The following is a 14344-nucleotide window of genomic DNA, read 5'->3' as shown; positions in this document are numbered from 1 at the left end:
ACACAAACAAACTTGCGGTCGTGTCATCTACATTTAAGCAGATAACTAAAGACAAAAAGGAGAATGAGGACGTGAAACACAGGCGCCCCGTCTTTTGTTTGCCGTTTCATCCACCTGAATGCAGCACTTAGCATGTCAGGGAATGTTTTTAATGTCAACACAAAGGCAAAGCAAACCATTTAAATTCACACCACCTGTTGACAACCAGCTATTTGAGATGTTGACATAGAACAGATAGGATCTGCGAAAGCCTGAGCACAGCCATGAATCTTATCAGCAGAGCCAGCGCAGACCGAGCTGCTTCAAAAACATTCACTGCAAGTCTGTACCGATTTTAAGTGTCTCCTTCTGTCCTCTGGCCTTATGGCTGCTTCAGATAACCCACTGTGTTTATGCAATAAATGAAAAAGTCTGCCAGAAAGTCTGAGATTTTTTATGTGCCCTTATGTAAATAACAACACAGGAAAACAAACTACTTTCTAAATTGTGTTGCAAAATAGATAATTCCACCTGGTTCCACCCTGGGTTTGTTGGAAATGTTAAATTTTCTTCAAAGAATCTGGCTGCTGTTTGCATTAGCTAACGTTATCTATGGAGAATAACATGGGAATGTCAGACGCTGCGTCCCATTCTGTTGCTACAATAAAACTGCTTTCAGACTTGAAATCTGGACAAGGTCAGGAGAACATAGCCAGGTTATTGGTCACAGCTGACTTTCTCACTACTATAAAGCTCATTAGGTTTACTTGAGGCTTCTGCTGGGTAGAGTATCCAGGAGACAAGACATGTGGATTCAAAACTACTATTCTCATTCCTCATCATGTTCAATTTTCAGCAGGAACTGTGCATCGTACCCTGATGTGCACCTCCCAAGAAGCCCACAGCAATTATGATTGGCCTGTTCAGCACCATCAATTCCTCGTGTTGATTTCGCGTTACATTTTTGTCTCAGCTTTTTAGTTTATTAGCGAAAGAATAACAATGATCGCCTCAGTATAAGGAGTAAAAAAAAAAAAAAAAATCATAGCATTAATATAAGTACTGACAAATATCAGCAGATTCCTGGCAGGAGATTGTTGATGTGTGTGATGTGTGTGCCTCCTCTTCATGTGTGAAAGCAGCTTGTAATCACTCTAAGATCTGATCACACTAGAAAAAGATGCTGTTAGTGATTAAGTAACAACAACAGCTCCTGTTGTGTGAAACGACCTATGCAAGACTTTTTAAAAAGCAATAAAAGAAGAGAAAAATAAAACCCTTAGTTGAAGAATATAAAGCAGTTGAAGCACAAACACACCCTCAACTTTCATCTTGAGTTTCGATCTCATTTGGTTTCATTTTTTGTGTCTAGACACTGGTTTTGACTTGTGGTCAAAGAAATCGTGGTTTAAAGCTAAATGTACTGTTTTTCAATATTAAACAGAAACTAGAAAACTAAATTTTCTGGAGCCATTTGCACACATGCGCTGCAGCCCTGAGTCTTTCCAGGAATTAATGACTGGAGTGGTTGTGAAAGCGCAGATGTTCGGTGCAGTCGGGTTGGACATTAGCTGGTATCTCACCTGCCAGCATCCTTCTACATAGTCCATATTGGGATGAGTCAGTGTACAAAAAGCACAGCTAATAGACCGGCACATTCACCACTAGCAAGTGGGTGAAAAGTAAGCAGTCGCCTGCATGCTCCATCCAGGCTCCTCCCCTCACCTAAACCACATGGAGCATGGCTGAAGTGGATTATTTCCTGCTGCGTACTACATGTGATACTGGGAAAAGCATCCCAACCTGATTCCTGGAAAAAAGCCCAAAGCTGATGAGTGAAAACTGCTCAGGTTAGACCCGTCCCAAATTCCACTCTACTACAAGGAGGCAGCACTACTTTAAAAAAATAATTATAGGCCATAATAACAACCTCAAGTTTACATTTGGCTGCCCTTGCTAGTAGGCACCAAAAATACCAGTCAGTTAAATAATTGATTCTTGTTTCATTAATGTACAACACCAGTTAGACAGCTGCACCGGAAAATGACAGTGCCACATTAATGAGCTGCCAGAAACATCCTGAGCCAACAGGTCAACCAGCTCGTTCTGCACCTTTCCCTAAAGAGCAAAATCGCCAGTTGGTACTACAATCAAGAAGACTTCAGTGTGGCTCCAATGTGCATTTAACCACAGCAGAATGTGACAAATTCATAAGGATTTCATGGACTATATCAGCGTTCTCTCAACTTAAAAATTAGGAAGTTATTTTGCAGGTTTAAATGGTGACATGACCGCGCTTTCAGGCCACATCAGACTGACAACTGCTGCATTATAAAAAGACAGCTCCCCTCCCAGCGATCATTAATTTCAATGACACCTCTTCCTTGACACAGAGGCATCCATGAAGCACACAGCTGCAGCTAAAAAGGAGGTGCTGTCCTGTAAAGAATGTAAGCCTCCCTCAACTTCTGCTACTTCAAAAATCACCAACTAATCACACAATCCTGCTTTGCACCCATCTGATACCTCTAATTTAATTTTTCCTGAAATTCCAACAGTATCACATCATCTTATCAGTATCTGTGGAACCTTGCACACACACACACACACACACTCACACACACACACACACTATTAGGACTGCTGCCGGTATATGACCTGTAAAGATGGGCAAGGACTGAACCAAAGGGGTGATACTGTGTCCATTTCCCATTACTGAATGTTCAAAGAAACCGTGTGAAGGAGGAAAAAGCGAAAGTAGCGCTGAAGCGGGTGAGATCAGCCTCGCTGAGCTGCAGCATGATTTGCAGGCGAGGGATTCTCCACGGTCGTTCAGCAGCTCATTTAGAGAGCTGCCCGAGATCATTTCCTGTCCAAGGAAAGAGACAAATGCTATATCTACCGGAGCTTCACTTACTATTGAGTTTTCTCATTATCAAGAAGCGCTATGCTTTAAGAGGTCGTATACTGCTCGCCTGTCCTGCAGGGCGGACAGTTTTATCAGACTGCCCTGTGGGACCATTAACATTGTTAAAACAGTGCAGAGATGCATGTTTCGGGGTAAAGAGGTCAAGCTTCGTGTTCTTTTGGCCATTTGTATCCATTAACCACTGATGAAAATGCAGAAATTTCACTGTAACGTTAGAAAACCTCGTTAGGTGTCATTGAATCCAGGTCAGAGGTCGGCGCTAAAGAAAAGCTGCAGGTAATTTAGGGTTCCCCTGCAAAGTCAGCAGAAACCCGATATGAAAGTAGACACTAAGAGGATATGTGGAGTGCTATGAAGCAACTATACCATGTGGTAAATGCAAGCACAGTTTGAGAGGCTCAGTGAAGTTAATTTAAAGTGAATCAAAGTGTTTTACAACCTAAATTAAAAGCTGGAGCTGTGACAGACAATAGCAGCAACTCACTTTAAACTGAAGTGCAGAAAAAAACAAAAAGAGTGAGTGAAAGCCCCATCAAGGAGAACCTGGCCTTGCCAAATGCTGCATCTCTTCCCTCTGTGATGATGTAAAGCATCAGAAAGCAGCTCAGCTGTTTAAACACAAGCACACTGGCTGCAGGTTAGAAGAGACATCTCAGGCGAATCAAAGCTATCAAGACTCCGAAAAGCAGCGAAATTATTCACCCATCCAACATCAGGCAACCTTTTGAATCAAATGGCATCAGTGAGGTTATGGAGGTCAACTTTCTGTTGCTGTAAGGTGCAGCTTGAATTCATCACTGGCATGATGAGCACCCTGGTTTCCGTGCAACAAAAGTCTGCTCAGTCTGACGGCCTGTGGTTTATAGTCAGCATGAGCATTGATTTGGTAACCTGCAGATCAAAAGATGTCTAGACGTCGATGCAAGAGGGAGGCTGAATTTGTTTTTTTGGCTTTTGTTTGTTTAGCGATTTTAAAAATGTGCCGCTGTGTGTAACAGTGGTTTCTGTGATGACCTTATTCCACTGTGAGACAGCAACGTCACACTTAAACGTTAAACTACAAAACTCTCCGTCTGACTGCTGTACAGGATTGTTTACACCATTTACAGAAATGAACAAATATTCAGTCTTTCATAACTTCTGTTTTAAAAAGAAGTTAAATGACCTTCTCAGAATTTAATATAAACAATTTCTCCCATTCTAGACTTTATACACTACATTACACTTAGCCATAGGATGCATATTGGACCAAGACAGCCTTCATCTGTTCTTAAAGAGGCAAAATCCTGCTTTTCAATTCAGATTTAAAGTAAGAAAGGACAAAGTTTCCCCTCCAGCAGATGAAGACGGCAACAGGCTTGTGCACATAAAGCTCTTAGTGCGAACAGCAAGTGAGGAGTGGGTTTTTTGACAGTAGGGTGGCTCCAATGCAGACAAAACGAAGGCATGATTTCACAGACTTTTGAACCTTTTTTTTTACCCTTATCTAAACTGTGAATACTGGAATGTGCACGTGCATTTCTGCTCAAACATCCGAACCATGAGCAGATTTCTCAAAATGAATTTGCCTGTCAGTGCGCCCCAGGGTGGCTGTGGCTACAATGTAGCTTGCCATCACCAGTGTGTGAATGTGTGTGTGAATGGGTGGATGACTGGATGTGTAAAGCGCTTTGGGGTCCTTAGGGATTAGTAAGGCGCTATACAAATACAGGCCATTTACCATTCTTTTTAAATACTAACCAAACTTTTAACTGTAACTAAATATGGCATATGTATGTAAGAAAACGTGATCAGGCTTTTTGATTTTTCAACCAAATTCTGACAACAGGCATGTGCACATAAATCTCACTGCTAGCATCCAATTTAAGAGCACATTTTCTGACAATAAGATGGTTGGTTACACTTAAAAACGGCTTGATTTGACAGGTTTTGACACAAAAACTTTGTCTGTGACCGTGCATATTAATTCCTAAGAAAACTGGACCCACTTCTCACCTAGACACAACCTGCAATCACCCACAGCATGCTTCCCAGGCTGCAGATTCTCCTCGTGGTGTAAAGTTAAGGGAAACCCTCGCATCTAAACCTGTATTCAGTCCAACTGACTCCACCATACTAAAAGGCTTGTGTAAAGCTGATCCTTATCCGCATCTCCCCCTACACACACATACACATATGTACGTACAAATAAAAGCGCTGCACAGACTTGTTGGCTGCACGCCTTCCCCCTCACAATGTCACCCAGGGTTTGCTGCAGCAGGAGCAGGAGGAGCAGGGTTGTGAGGGGCGACATCCACCCAGAGGGAAAAGAAAAGGCATCAACTTTGTGTCTCCATTTAATCCGAACCTCACACACAGATCCTCCTCTGAACTTTGGACAGCAACAACAGCAGGAGGAGAAGGAGAGGGAGGAGGTGTTGGAGGTGGTGAGCCTAATGGTGGACCATGAGCTGTTTCCTTCAAGAACATTCCAGTTCACTGGGAAGCAAAAACTGGTGTTTGGTTTAGAAGAACAACAGCATTTAAACATGACGAGACAGGCAGACAGGCTGCTGCCAGAGCCTCCTCTCCGGGACGGCTAACCGTGTGCATCCCGGATAGCATTAAAGCCACCTTTACGGCAGACTTTACCTCCTCAAAAATAACCCCCATCCCCGGTCTACAACTGCAGGGCCCGGTCATACACCACCACCACCACCACTACCACACACACACGCACACACAGGCACATAACACAACACGTATAGCGTGCCCCGTAGCACCAAGCGGAAAGAGACAAGCAAAAAATGTAGAGGAGGGGGTGCAAACCGGGACCGTAAACCGGCCACACACCCGCCGAGCACGGACATATGAGGAGGAGAAGTGCAGGTAGACGAACTAACCTGTTTGGGAGCAGCACGGTCCGTTGGATGTTAGGTTGAATCCGAGTTAAATCCACTATCAGTAAAACAAAGAGGCGAAAATGACCGAGCGGTCGCGGAACAGGCCGAAACTGTTCTCTCGAAGCGGCAGAACGCATGCGCAGAGCGGCCAAGCGACCGAGCCGGAGGCGGTAGAGTCGGGGGAGGGGGAGGGGGGGAAGAGGGGCGCGAGTTGAACGAGGGCGGCAAATTTCGGAAAATCGATCCGCTGATTCTGTTATTGATTATCGAGTTGGCACCATTTTCTTTATTATGGGTTTATAAGCTGTAAATACTTTATTTATTTGAATTCTTTCATATTAATCAATAAAAATTTATAGCAACACCAGGTTGCACTTCATAGGTGTCAAACATAAGGACCAGGGGCCAGAATCGGTCCGTGAAAGACTACAAGCGGGTCAGTGGAAGGCTTTTGAAAATGTAAAGGAGTGCATGGATTTTGGACTTCTAAGTGTATTTTCATAAGTTTTATGGCATTTATTATTATGTTTTACACTACCTGCTTTAGAAATTTCGGTTTAAAAAACAGGAACATTTCCTTTGAATTACCTAACTTCATGGTTTATAAATACAAGATAGTCTGGTCAATGAGCTACCAGAACGTTTTCTGTAACTGACACATTTATCATGTAGAAAAACTGAGACCTGCTGTTGAAACACTTCTTTTTTTCTTATCATAAGAAATCACGGGGATTAAATGTATAGTTTAATGTCTTTACATTGACAGAACGCAGAGTTTCAGTCCATTTCGCTTAAAAAATAATAAAAGTGATAAAAGATAAAAGTGGAATTAGTTTTGAATTTTGTATATGTTCACTTTGTTTTATTTATTCTTTTTAATGTTATTTTTATTTAAGAAGTCAGCAGTGCAGTAAAAACAAGTGCAAAGTCCAAGCTTTTGTTATCTGACGTGCTGAAATCCAGTGTGTGAATGTGTGTGTGAATGGGTGAATGACTGACTGTAGTGTGAAGCGCTTTGGGGTCCTTAGGGACTAGAAAAGCGCTATACAAATGCAGGCCATTTACCATTTACCATTTAATATACTTTAAATCGTTTATGTTGTAGCACATACATTGCTTTCATTTAATTATTTTGTAATGACTATCAAGTGACAAAAGTCTTTAGGTCACAGTTTTGGGTATTTTCTAAAACTTTCCACTCATTCAGGAAAATTATGCGTGTATTAAAAATGTTATGTATTTAAACAATTATAACCTGTTACTGTAATGTAAATAATAAATTATAATAAAATAACATCATCCTCATATAGCATTTTCTGTTGTCAGCACAAACAAGGTCAGTGAGAAAGATAAATAGCTCCATGTAGCATTATTATCATTATTATCACTTTGACCATCAGGTGAATTCTTGACCTTTAAGGAGAGGTCAGAAGTCATGTGATATTTTAAATCTTTTTATATGTATTTCTATGTATTGTTGATGCACATTGTGCTTCTAAGACTCATAGTTTATAAGTTATAAGAGGTTTTTGACCAATAAATCATTAAGTGGAATTTGAAGATTTTGTTTGCCTCCAGCTCTTTTGGAAGGACACCAGGACATTAACTAAACCAGCTGAAAGACATATTCTCTCCAGCGTATCCTGGTTCTGCTTGGGGGCCTCCTCCTGCTAGGATATGCCCAAATCAGCTCACCATGTAGGCATCATCAGCAAACTGAAAAATGGTTCCTTTTGGGGCGTAGATTGTCACCTTATTGCATCAGAGGGGTTTGTGATACTTGACAGCTCCCATGAGCTGTGTTGTCAAAAGCAATTTGTCTCTGGTAGGCTCTCCTAAGGGAAACTCCACCAGGACTTCACATGGCCTTAAGTGAAGCACAGGAGCCCATCTTTATGGGGGCCCTCTTCCCACAGAAGGCTAGGTGCTATGTGGATCAGGCAGTGGCCCTTATCCTGTGTTGTCCAGGATCCAAAACTGGTTCCAGGGCAGCAAACCATCAACTTTTCCAATTGTTCTTGGTCAAATTACTTTTGAAGCTTCCTTTATTTTGGGTTCTATATAAAATAGTCTAATCAGTTCTCAGTAGAAAATCTGTTGGGGTTGTAAAATTGTGCTTTAATTTCTCTATGTAAACAAATAAACCTCCATCATATTATAATTTATTAGACAATTCTTTAAAATATTGTATGGTTTTAATTTTTTTTCTGTCTGTTGATTAATGTAGGGTCGTCTTCTTCTTGCACAGAAATGATGAAGCTGGAAGCCAAAAGGGACCCTGCACATTTCTCTAAAAAGAGGCTAATCCAGCCATGGAAATAAGCCAGTAATAAGAATAAGTTTTGGGGATGCCAAATTGTGGAAAATCCTTCTTCTTTACAGCCCTTTTGTTTTTAAATTCATAAGTGAGACCACCTGCAGTGCTCTCTTAAACACCTACCAGAAATCTGGATCAAAATCTGTTTGTCAAATCGCTTGAGATTTACAACAGCAGACTTCAACGATGATCTGTACAAGATCATAAATGGCTGTTTATTATTTATAAAAAACACATATTATTGGTTCACCAACATTTTTAACTGCATTTCATTTTAGTCATGATAACAGCTGATCAAAACTGTCCCTGAACTTACAAATGTCTTCAGGTTAATGGATAACATAACACGTCTGCAATTTACACCAGGTGAAATAAATGAAAGCAGAACTGATCTGATTTCTCACTTTCTTTCCACGCGACTTTCCTGTGAATCAGAGCTGCAGAACTGCCACACTGAGTCACAGAGGGTTAAAGAGAGGGCGGAGCTGTGGTCATGTGCCGTCAATAAGGACAAAAGAGTGAAGAGTTCTCACTCTGCTCCTGCTAAAAGAAAAAAAGTTTGCAGTAGTGCAATGGTGAGTCACGTGGACTGATTCGCTGACGCAAAGACATTCCTGGGCACACAAACTTGTTACAGCACAGCACATTTATTTTGTGCATGCAAAAAAAACCCCGAAATTACAAATTTACCTTCATATAAAACTGCTTTACACCTTCATTTAGACACGTAAATGGCAAAGTCTCCAAGACAACCATACATTTTACAACACTTTTGATTAGTTTGATTAGTCTAATTCGCTTCATCAACATACAAAAGACAATAACTTGTATCTCAAGACTGAGTTAAATACATTATAATTTCAGTGCTATGATTTAAAAACATGTTTTCAGTGAATGGAAGTCTTTTCACTGTGTGTTGTTTGATTTTTACATCAGTTTTTTTTTAGAATAAATAGCTAAAAAAGACAGTCTTTGTCACTTTGAATAACAAATTGGGGTACTACATTTTAGTTCTGCATTCATTCCTTTCTGTCATGTTAGTCATATTTCTGATTACTCATAAATAAAATAATAAAATAACATAATCTGCATGTCAGCGCTGCTTTTTGATGGCAAGTGTTACACATTCCGCAGGTGCAATGTGAACGACACTTGAAGCCTGAAGAAGTGACCTTTGCCAGTTTATGCTGTGGTGCAATATGTGGAATCGTTGTGTGCATGCTCATTTTTTAATCTTGTTGACACAAATTTAACTGTCACCACTTAATAGTCCCCCCCCCCGGCTACAAACTTAGTGTGGTTCATGTAGACTGGTCACATCTGCCAAGCTGATCAAGTCCATGGGTGAGACCAGCAAAACCATTGCATGCACATGTATGCTAAAATGTATGGATTACAGAGGATGGAGAAAATCCCTCAAAACCCTCAACAGTAACGAACAACATCATTACTTCCTTATGATTCAACCTTAGATCTGGAAATATCTTAAATTTACATATATTTTAACACCGATGCAGGGTGCAGTTTAGCACTGTTTCATCACAGCAAAAACAACTTCCTGGTTTAAACCACCTGGCCATTTGGGGCCTTTCGGAGTTAGTTTGCATGCTCTCCTTGTGGCTGCACGCGTTTTCTACAGTTTCCTTATACTGTCCAAACATACATGCAGATTAACTGTCTCTAGTTGGGTTTTTGAGAGTGTATAATTATCTGTCTCTCTGTATTAGCCCTGTGATGAACTGCTTACCTGCCCAAGGTGCACCCCACCTTTTGCCCTATGTCATCTAGAACAGGCTCCTCCTGCAACCCCTAACTGCACAAGTATTTAAGAAGGGTGGGTGGATGGATGGATGTGGAATGCTTGTACACCCCACAGCAAAAGTAACACTGCATTGAGTTATTAATGACTTCTGGGTTGGCCGCTTTGGCAGGCCGATCTTGGCCTTTGACACCCTTGGTTTAGTCTATTACACCAGTACACATTAACGTTTAATTTATCTGTGTTTATCCTTTATGAAATGATAAACGCAGTCCAAAGTTTTGCTTAATTGAATCTTTTAGATTTTTTCTAGACTTGAAATGTATTGAGAAAAAAACACACAGATCAGTGTTTCGGAAATTATTAGAAGTGATTTATTATTTATTTATCGTTTATGAAGGCAAGACTCATTCAGTTTGAAGAACCCTTTTTTAAGTTCTGCATGCTGACAGCGCTTTTCTTCAGGGCGGAGTGGCTCATCCTCTCAGTCGAAGATCTTTGTAGCTCCCTGATTAATGTTCAGAGGATTGCTGACTTTTTCCAGGCTTCAAACTGAGTTACCGGCTTCTGTGTGAGACACAAAATGTCCTTACAGTCTGTCGGGAAACAGCAGGATGGATTTATATCTTGTTTACTTTAGTAGACATACACCATTTCTCAGGTTTCTGGGATTTTTTGACCAAAAGCGACCGAAACTTCGGTGCTTGTTCAACTTCTGGGAGCTAAGCAGCTGTTTGGCTTAACCGGTTAACTTGTCATAATACTAGTAATAATAATAATAATAATAATGGATAATAGCGGCGAAGTCTCCAACGACATTCGGACTGTTTACGCTGCTGTTTCCAGAGAACCAAACTCTGACCTGAAGAATGGACAGCTTTTCAAACTTTACAAGAGGAGGTGGTTTGTGCTGCTGGTGTTGTGTCTCCTAAACTGCTCCAACGCAACGGTGAGTCTGTGAAAGGTGAAACCAGGTGTGTTTATGAATACAGGTAGACACGGGACATGTGGTGTTCCCCCTATATGTTTGTTTGACTTGGTATAACTCCCCGGTGGTGATGTTAGTGTTAAGCAGGGTGTGCTGAGCTCCTCCCGCAATCGTTCTCCTACTTCCTACTTCCACGGGACTCCTCTTCCCTATGGGAGCTATTGTTCCGAGGAACAGGTGTCCCCACTTCCCGTTTAAGGCCCTCAGGCCATAGAGAGTCATTCCGTGGCTGATAAATAAGGCTGATAAGCAAACAAGATGTAAATCTGTGCAACAGGGCTGACAAGTACAGTGTGCCAGAGGCGGAGCTAAAAGGGACACATGGGGTGGCGCTTACATCCTTTTGTACCCCCACCCCAACCACACGTCAATGCAACCATGGATAAAGGACTAATCAGATGCTCAAAACACTTCAACGGCTTCATTTAGTCTTGCATGGTAATTAAAGGGGAGTTTGAAAATGTTAATCATGTTTTCAGTAATTAAATGTTGCATAACGCCCTTTTTCCTTTAATTTAAGCATCCACATATCTGTGCAGAGTGTACACCTGAAACTTATGTTACAGACCCTGACCAGTGCATTTATATGTGTTAGAAAAATGTTTGCTCCCATGTTTCTATTTTCATTATATCATGTTTTCCCTATATGATGACAGTGGAGATGAGAATTGATGATATGTTGTGGTATCTATAGAAAATCTGATAAAATGAAACTAGGAATCCTAATACTCCCTAACATTATTTATTTCATTTTCTTAACTTTATTAATTAATTATTGTCCCTAATAAGACAAATAATAAAGAAAAGAACAGCAACAAACTAGAGAAGGAGCCTGTGAGTCAAGGTGCAGGGTGCGATATCACAGTTTGTTTTTAAAGTAGGGAAGATGGAAAATCTGTAATTGCATTAAGAATTAATTTTACAACCTTGTCTGGTGTTTTATTCCACGACATAACAACAGCTGTGACTCAGACTACCTTAGTGGGTTTATTGTGGGAAGTGAGTTTTTACTCAGCGTGTCAGCGAAGTTTCCACAGTGACAGAAAAGTGAAAGCAGTTAGCGGTTGTTGTCTTCCTGCAGTCATTCATAAAGTGTGCACATAAGCTGTGGCTTCCCTAAAGCAGGTACTGAAAGAGAAGTGATCTGTAAGCCTGACGGAGCTGCTGTTGGAGTCTTTACAGAGTTAACAGGTGAACATTTCTGCCCACGGTGTCATGACAAAGAATAGAGTTTGTTGCTTAAGAGCTTACTAGAATGATCAAATATCAACGTGCTGGGCCTGCAAAGTAAGTCCCTCTTAAGTTAAAGTTCAAATTATATTAATAATAATACTTAGAAAACAGAAGGTCATAAACCAGTTCTTCTAATGCAGTTTATTTCTGTTTGTTAGTTTATTCTAACAGACCTTAAAAGGTGCTACAAACATGGAAAAACATAATCCCAAGTCATGAATAATCACAAATCTAAGCAATTTTATTTTATCATCTAACAGTTTTTACAAATTGCAGATAAAAAATTTGTTAACATATTTAAATTAAAACATTTTAAATATTGAAATTAAAGTTTCACTTGTGACAAGATTGCATTAACTGTAATCTCTGCAGATAATTTAGGATTTTTCATTTTTAGCGTGTTAGCATCGCATGTTGCCTAGAGGTAGGAATCACCATACATCCCACGATATGATATTATCACAATACTTAACGCACGATACGATATTATTGCAATTTTTTAAAAATATTTTGCGATATTCAGATTCTGTACATAAAGGTAAACGTTATCAATATTCATTTTATCTAATATCAAAGTCTACACTGAGTCTTTCTCTCATTTCAGTCAGTTTTATTGTTGACAAACTGAACGGTTTGTATTACAGTCTAGTCCAACTTAACTGAATGCAACCATCTGGTACAATTATAGCTATTCTGAGCTATGCAATTTATGAAAACTATGCAGCCCCTTCAGCAACTGAAGAATTTGAAAGTCAATGAAAACAAAATATAATTTTACATAAAATAAAAAAAGTTTTAAACTTAATTAAAATAAAACATGTCTTAAATTAAAATAAGTAAACTGTCATGTTTATTGCTGCCAAAAAAAAGTTAAACACATTTGGACAGTGTCAGGATTCTTGCTGAGAAAAAGGATCAACATGCTCTGAAGTCAGAGCACAAAAACTTTTTTGTAACAAAATATCGATTTCTCCTGTCCCTGTATCGATACATTATTAGCAAACAAAATATCACGATACTACACAGTATCGATTTTTTTCCCCCACCCCTAATGTTGCCTACAGTTATTGTGCACGCCTTGATGCTTTTTAGGTGTCTGAGTCTGCATGAAATCTAATTTTAGCACAGTTTGAAACATGGACGCGTGTGGGATTGAGAGGAAGCGATACTCTGATCTGATACGACCTGTGAAATAACAAAACAGGGGCATGTGTGAAAACCGTTTCTAGAAGCATTCCTCCCTGCTGGGGACAAGACTAGCATTGTGTGTTCAAATCAGCTGACCAGCTCCCGCCAGCTCGGCATGAATTAGGATTTGTTCACCGTCCACACAATAGAGGACAGGACTGGTACTGCCTTTGTGGTCTCGGTGTAGAGTTTACAGGTCCAATACATTCAGTTTGTTTGTGCATCAGGCCAAAAATACACACATACACATGTGCTGCCTGTTTCCAGGTGAATTATAGGTTATATGTGTAGTAAAAAAAAAAAAATCATGGATACGTTCCTTTTTAAACATGTTTAAATAAGCGTGACATTGGATTCTGTCTGAAAAGGTGTTACACACACGGATAATTTAAACCTTTTAAGCAATAGAAGTATAAACATGTCCTGGTTTGTCCTGAGAAGCTACAATTATTAAGTATTTTATATGTTTGTCATGAAAATAGGACTTCTTTATACAAATTCAGGTTAGATTCGAGATATTTCAGCTATTTTTAGTGCACTTTTTAGTTGCTCTACACGAAAATCATCAGTTACAGTGACAACATGGTGATGTTTATCAGGTACAATTCTTGTCATGTAACACGGTGTAGTCTGACGCACAAGTCTGGCAAAATCTCAGCGGGAGTGTGGGTAGCTCCTACTGCTTAGTACGTGTGCACATTAAAGTTTCAGCTTCTTCTTCTTCTGCAGATAAATTCACATTCAAGACTTTTCACAGTAAAGCCCTACTTTAAAAAAAAGTCTGGAGGAGTTTATTAGCAGAGAAATGCAATCGCAGCAGCAATTTTAAATAATCAAAGATGTCATTATTATGTGAATACATAAAGCTCCTACATTTACAATGAGTTTATTTATTACATTTATTACATTGGTTTACTATCTAGCAGGACAGCAGCTGTTGTTTCCTTTTTGTCAGCACAGCATGTGGTTTTAGTCGTAGCTTATAACCGGCTTACACAACCGCAGCTCTTTTTTTTTTTTTTTTTTTTTTTTTTTTGAAGTATTTTTCATCCATGAGGATTTTCCCACT

General features: G+C 39.9%; 2 protein-coding genes across 4 annotated transcripts in view; one reads left to right on the top strand and one right to left on the bottom strand.

Moving 5' to 3' along the window:
- The window catches only part of pcgf3 (polycomb group ring finger 3), a 69760-nt gene extending 63824 nt beyond the window's left edge, over positions 1-5936 (bottom strand). Inside the window, exon 1 of one of the 2 annotated variants that reach the window (XM_026183758.2) lies at positions 5791-5936. The gene's annotated coding sequence lies outside the window, so the exon portion shown is untranslated. Of the gene's footprint in view, positions 1-5093; positions 5114-5790 lie in introns of those variants that run through there. The other variant, XM_080305089.1, reaches the window with a different exon arrangement.
- Positions 5937-10332: 4396 nt separating this feature from the next.
- The window catches only part of slc49a3 (solute carrier family 49 member 3), a 20835-nt gene continuing 16823 nt past the window's right edge, over positions 10333-14344 (top strand). For both annotated transcript variants that reach the window (XM_080305131.1, XM_026183747.2), the window contains exon 1: positions 10333-10815. In XM_080305131.1, coding sequence (XP_080161257.1) covers positions 10654-10815 — 162 coding nt within the window. In that variant the 5' untranslated portion in view covers positions 10333-10653. The remainder of the gene's footprint in view (positions 10816-14344) is intronic.

The sequence above is a fragment of the Astatotilapia calliptera genome, chromosome 2 (assembly GCF_964374335.1).
Source record: "Astatotilapia calliptera chromosome 2, fAstCal68.1, whole genome shotgun sequence".
NCBI classification, from domain to species: domain Eukaryota; kingdom Metazoa; phylum Chordata; class Actinopteri; order Cichliformes; family Cichlidae; genus Astatotilapia; species Astatotilapia calliptera.
Note: the sequence above shows the minus strand (reverse complement) of the source record. Positions and strands in the feature narration are given on the sequence as shown.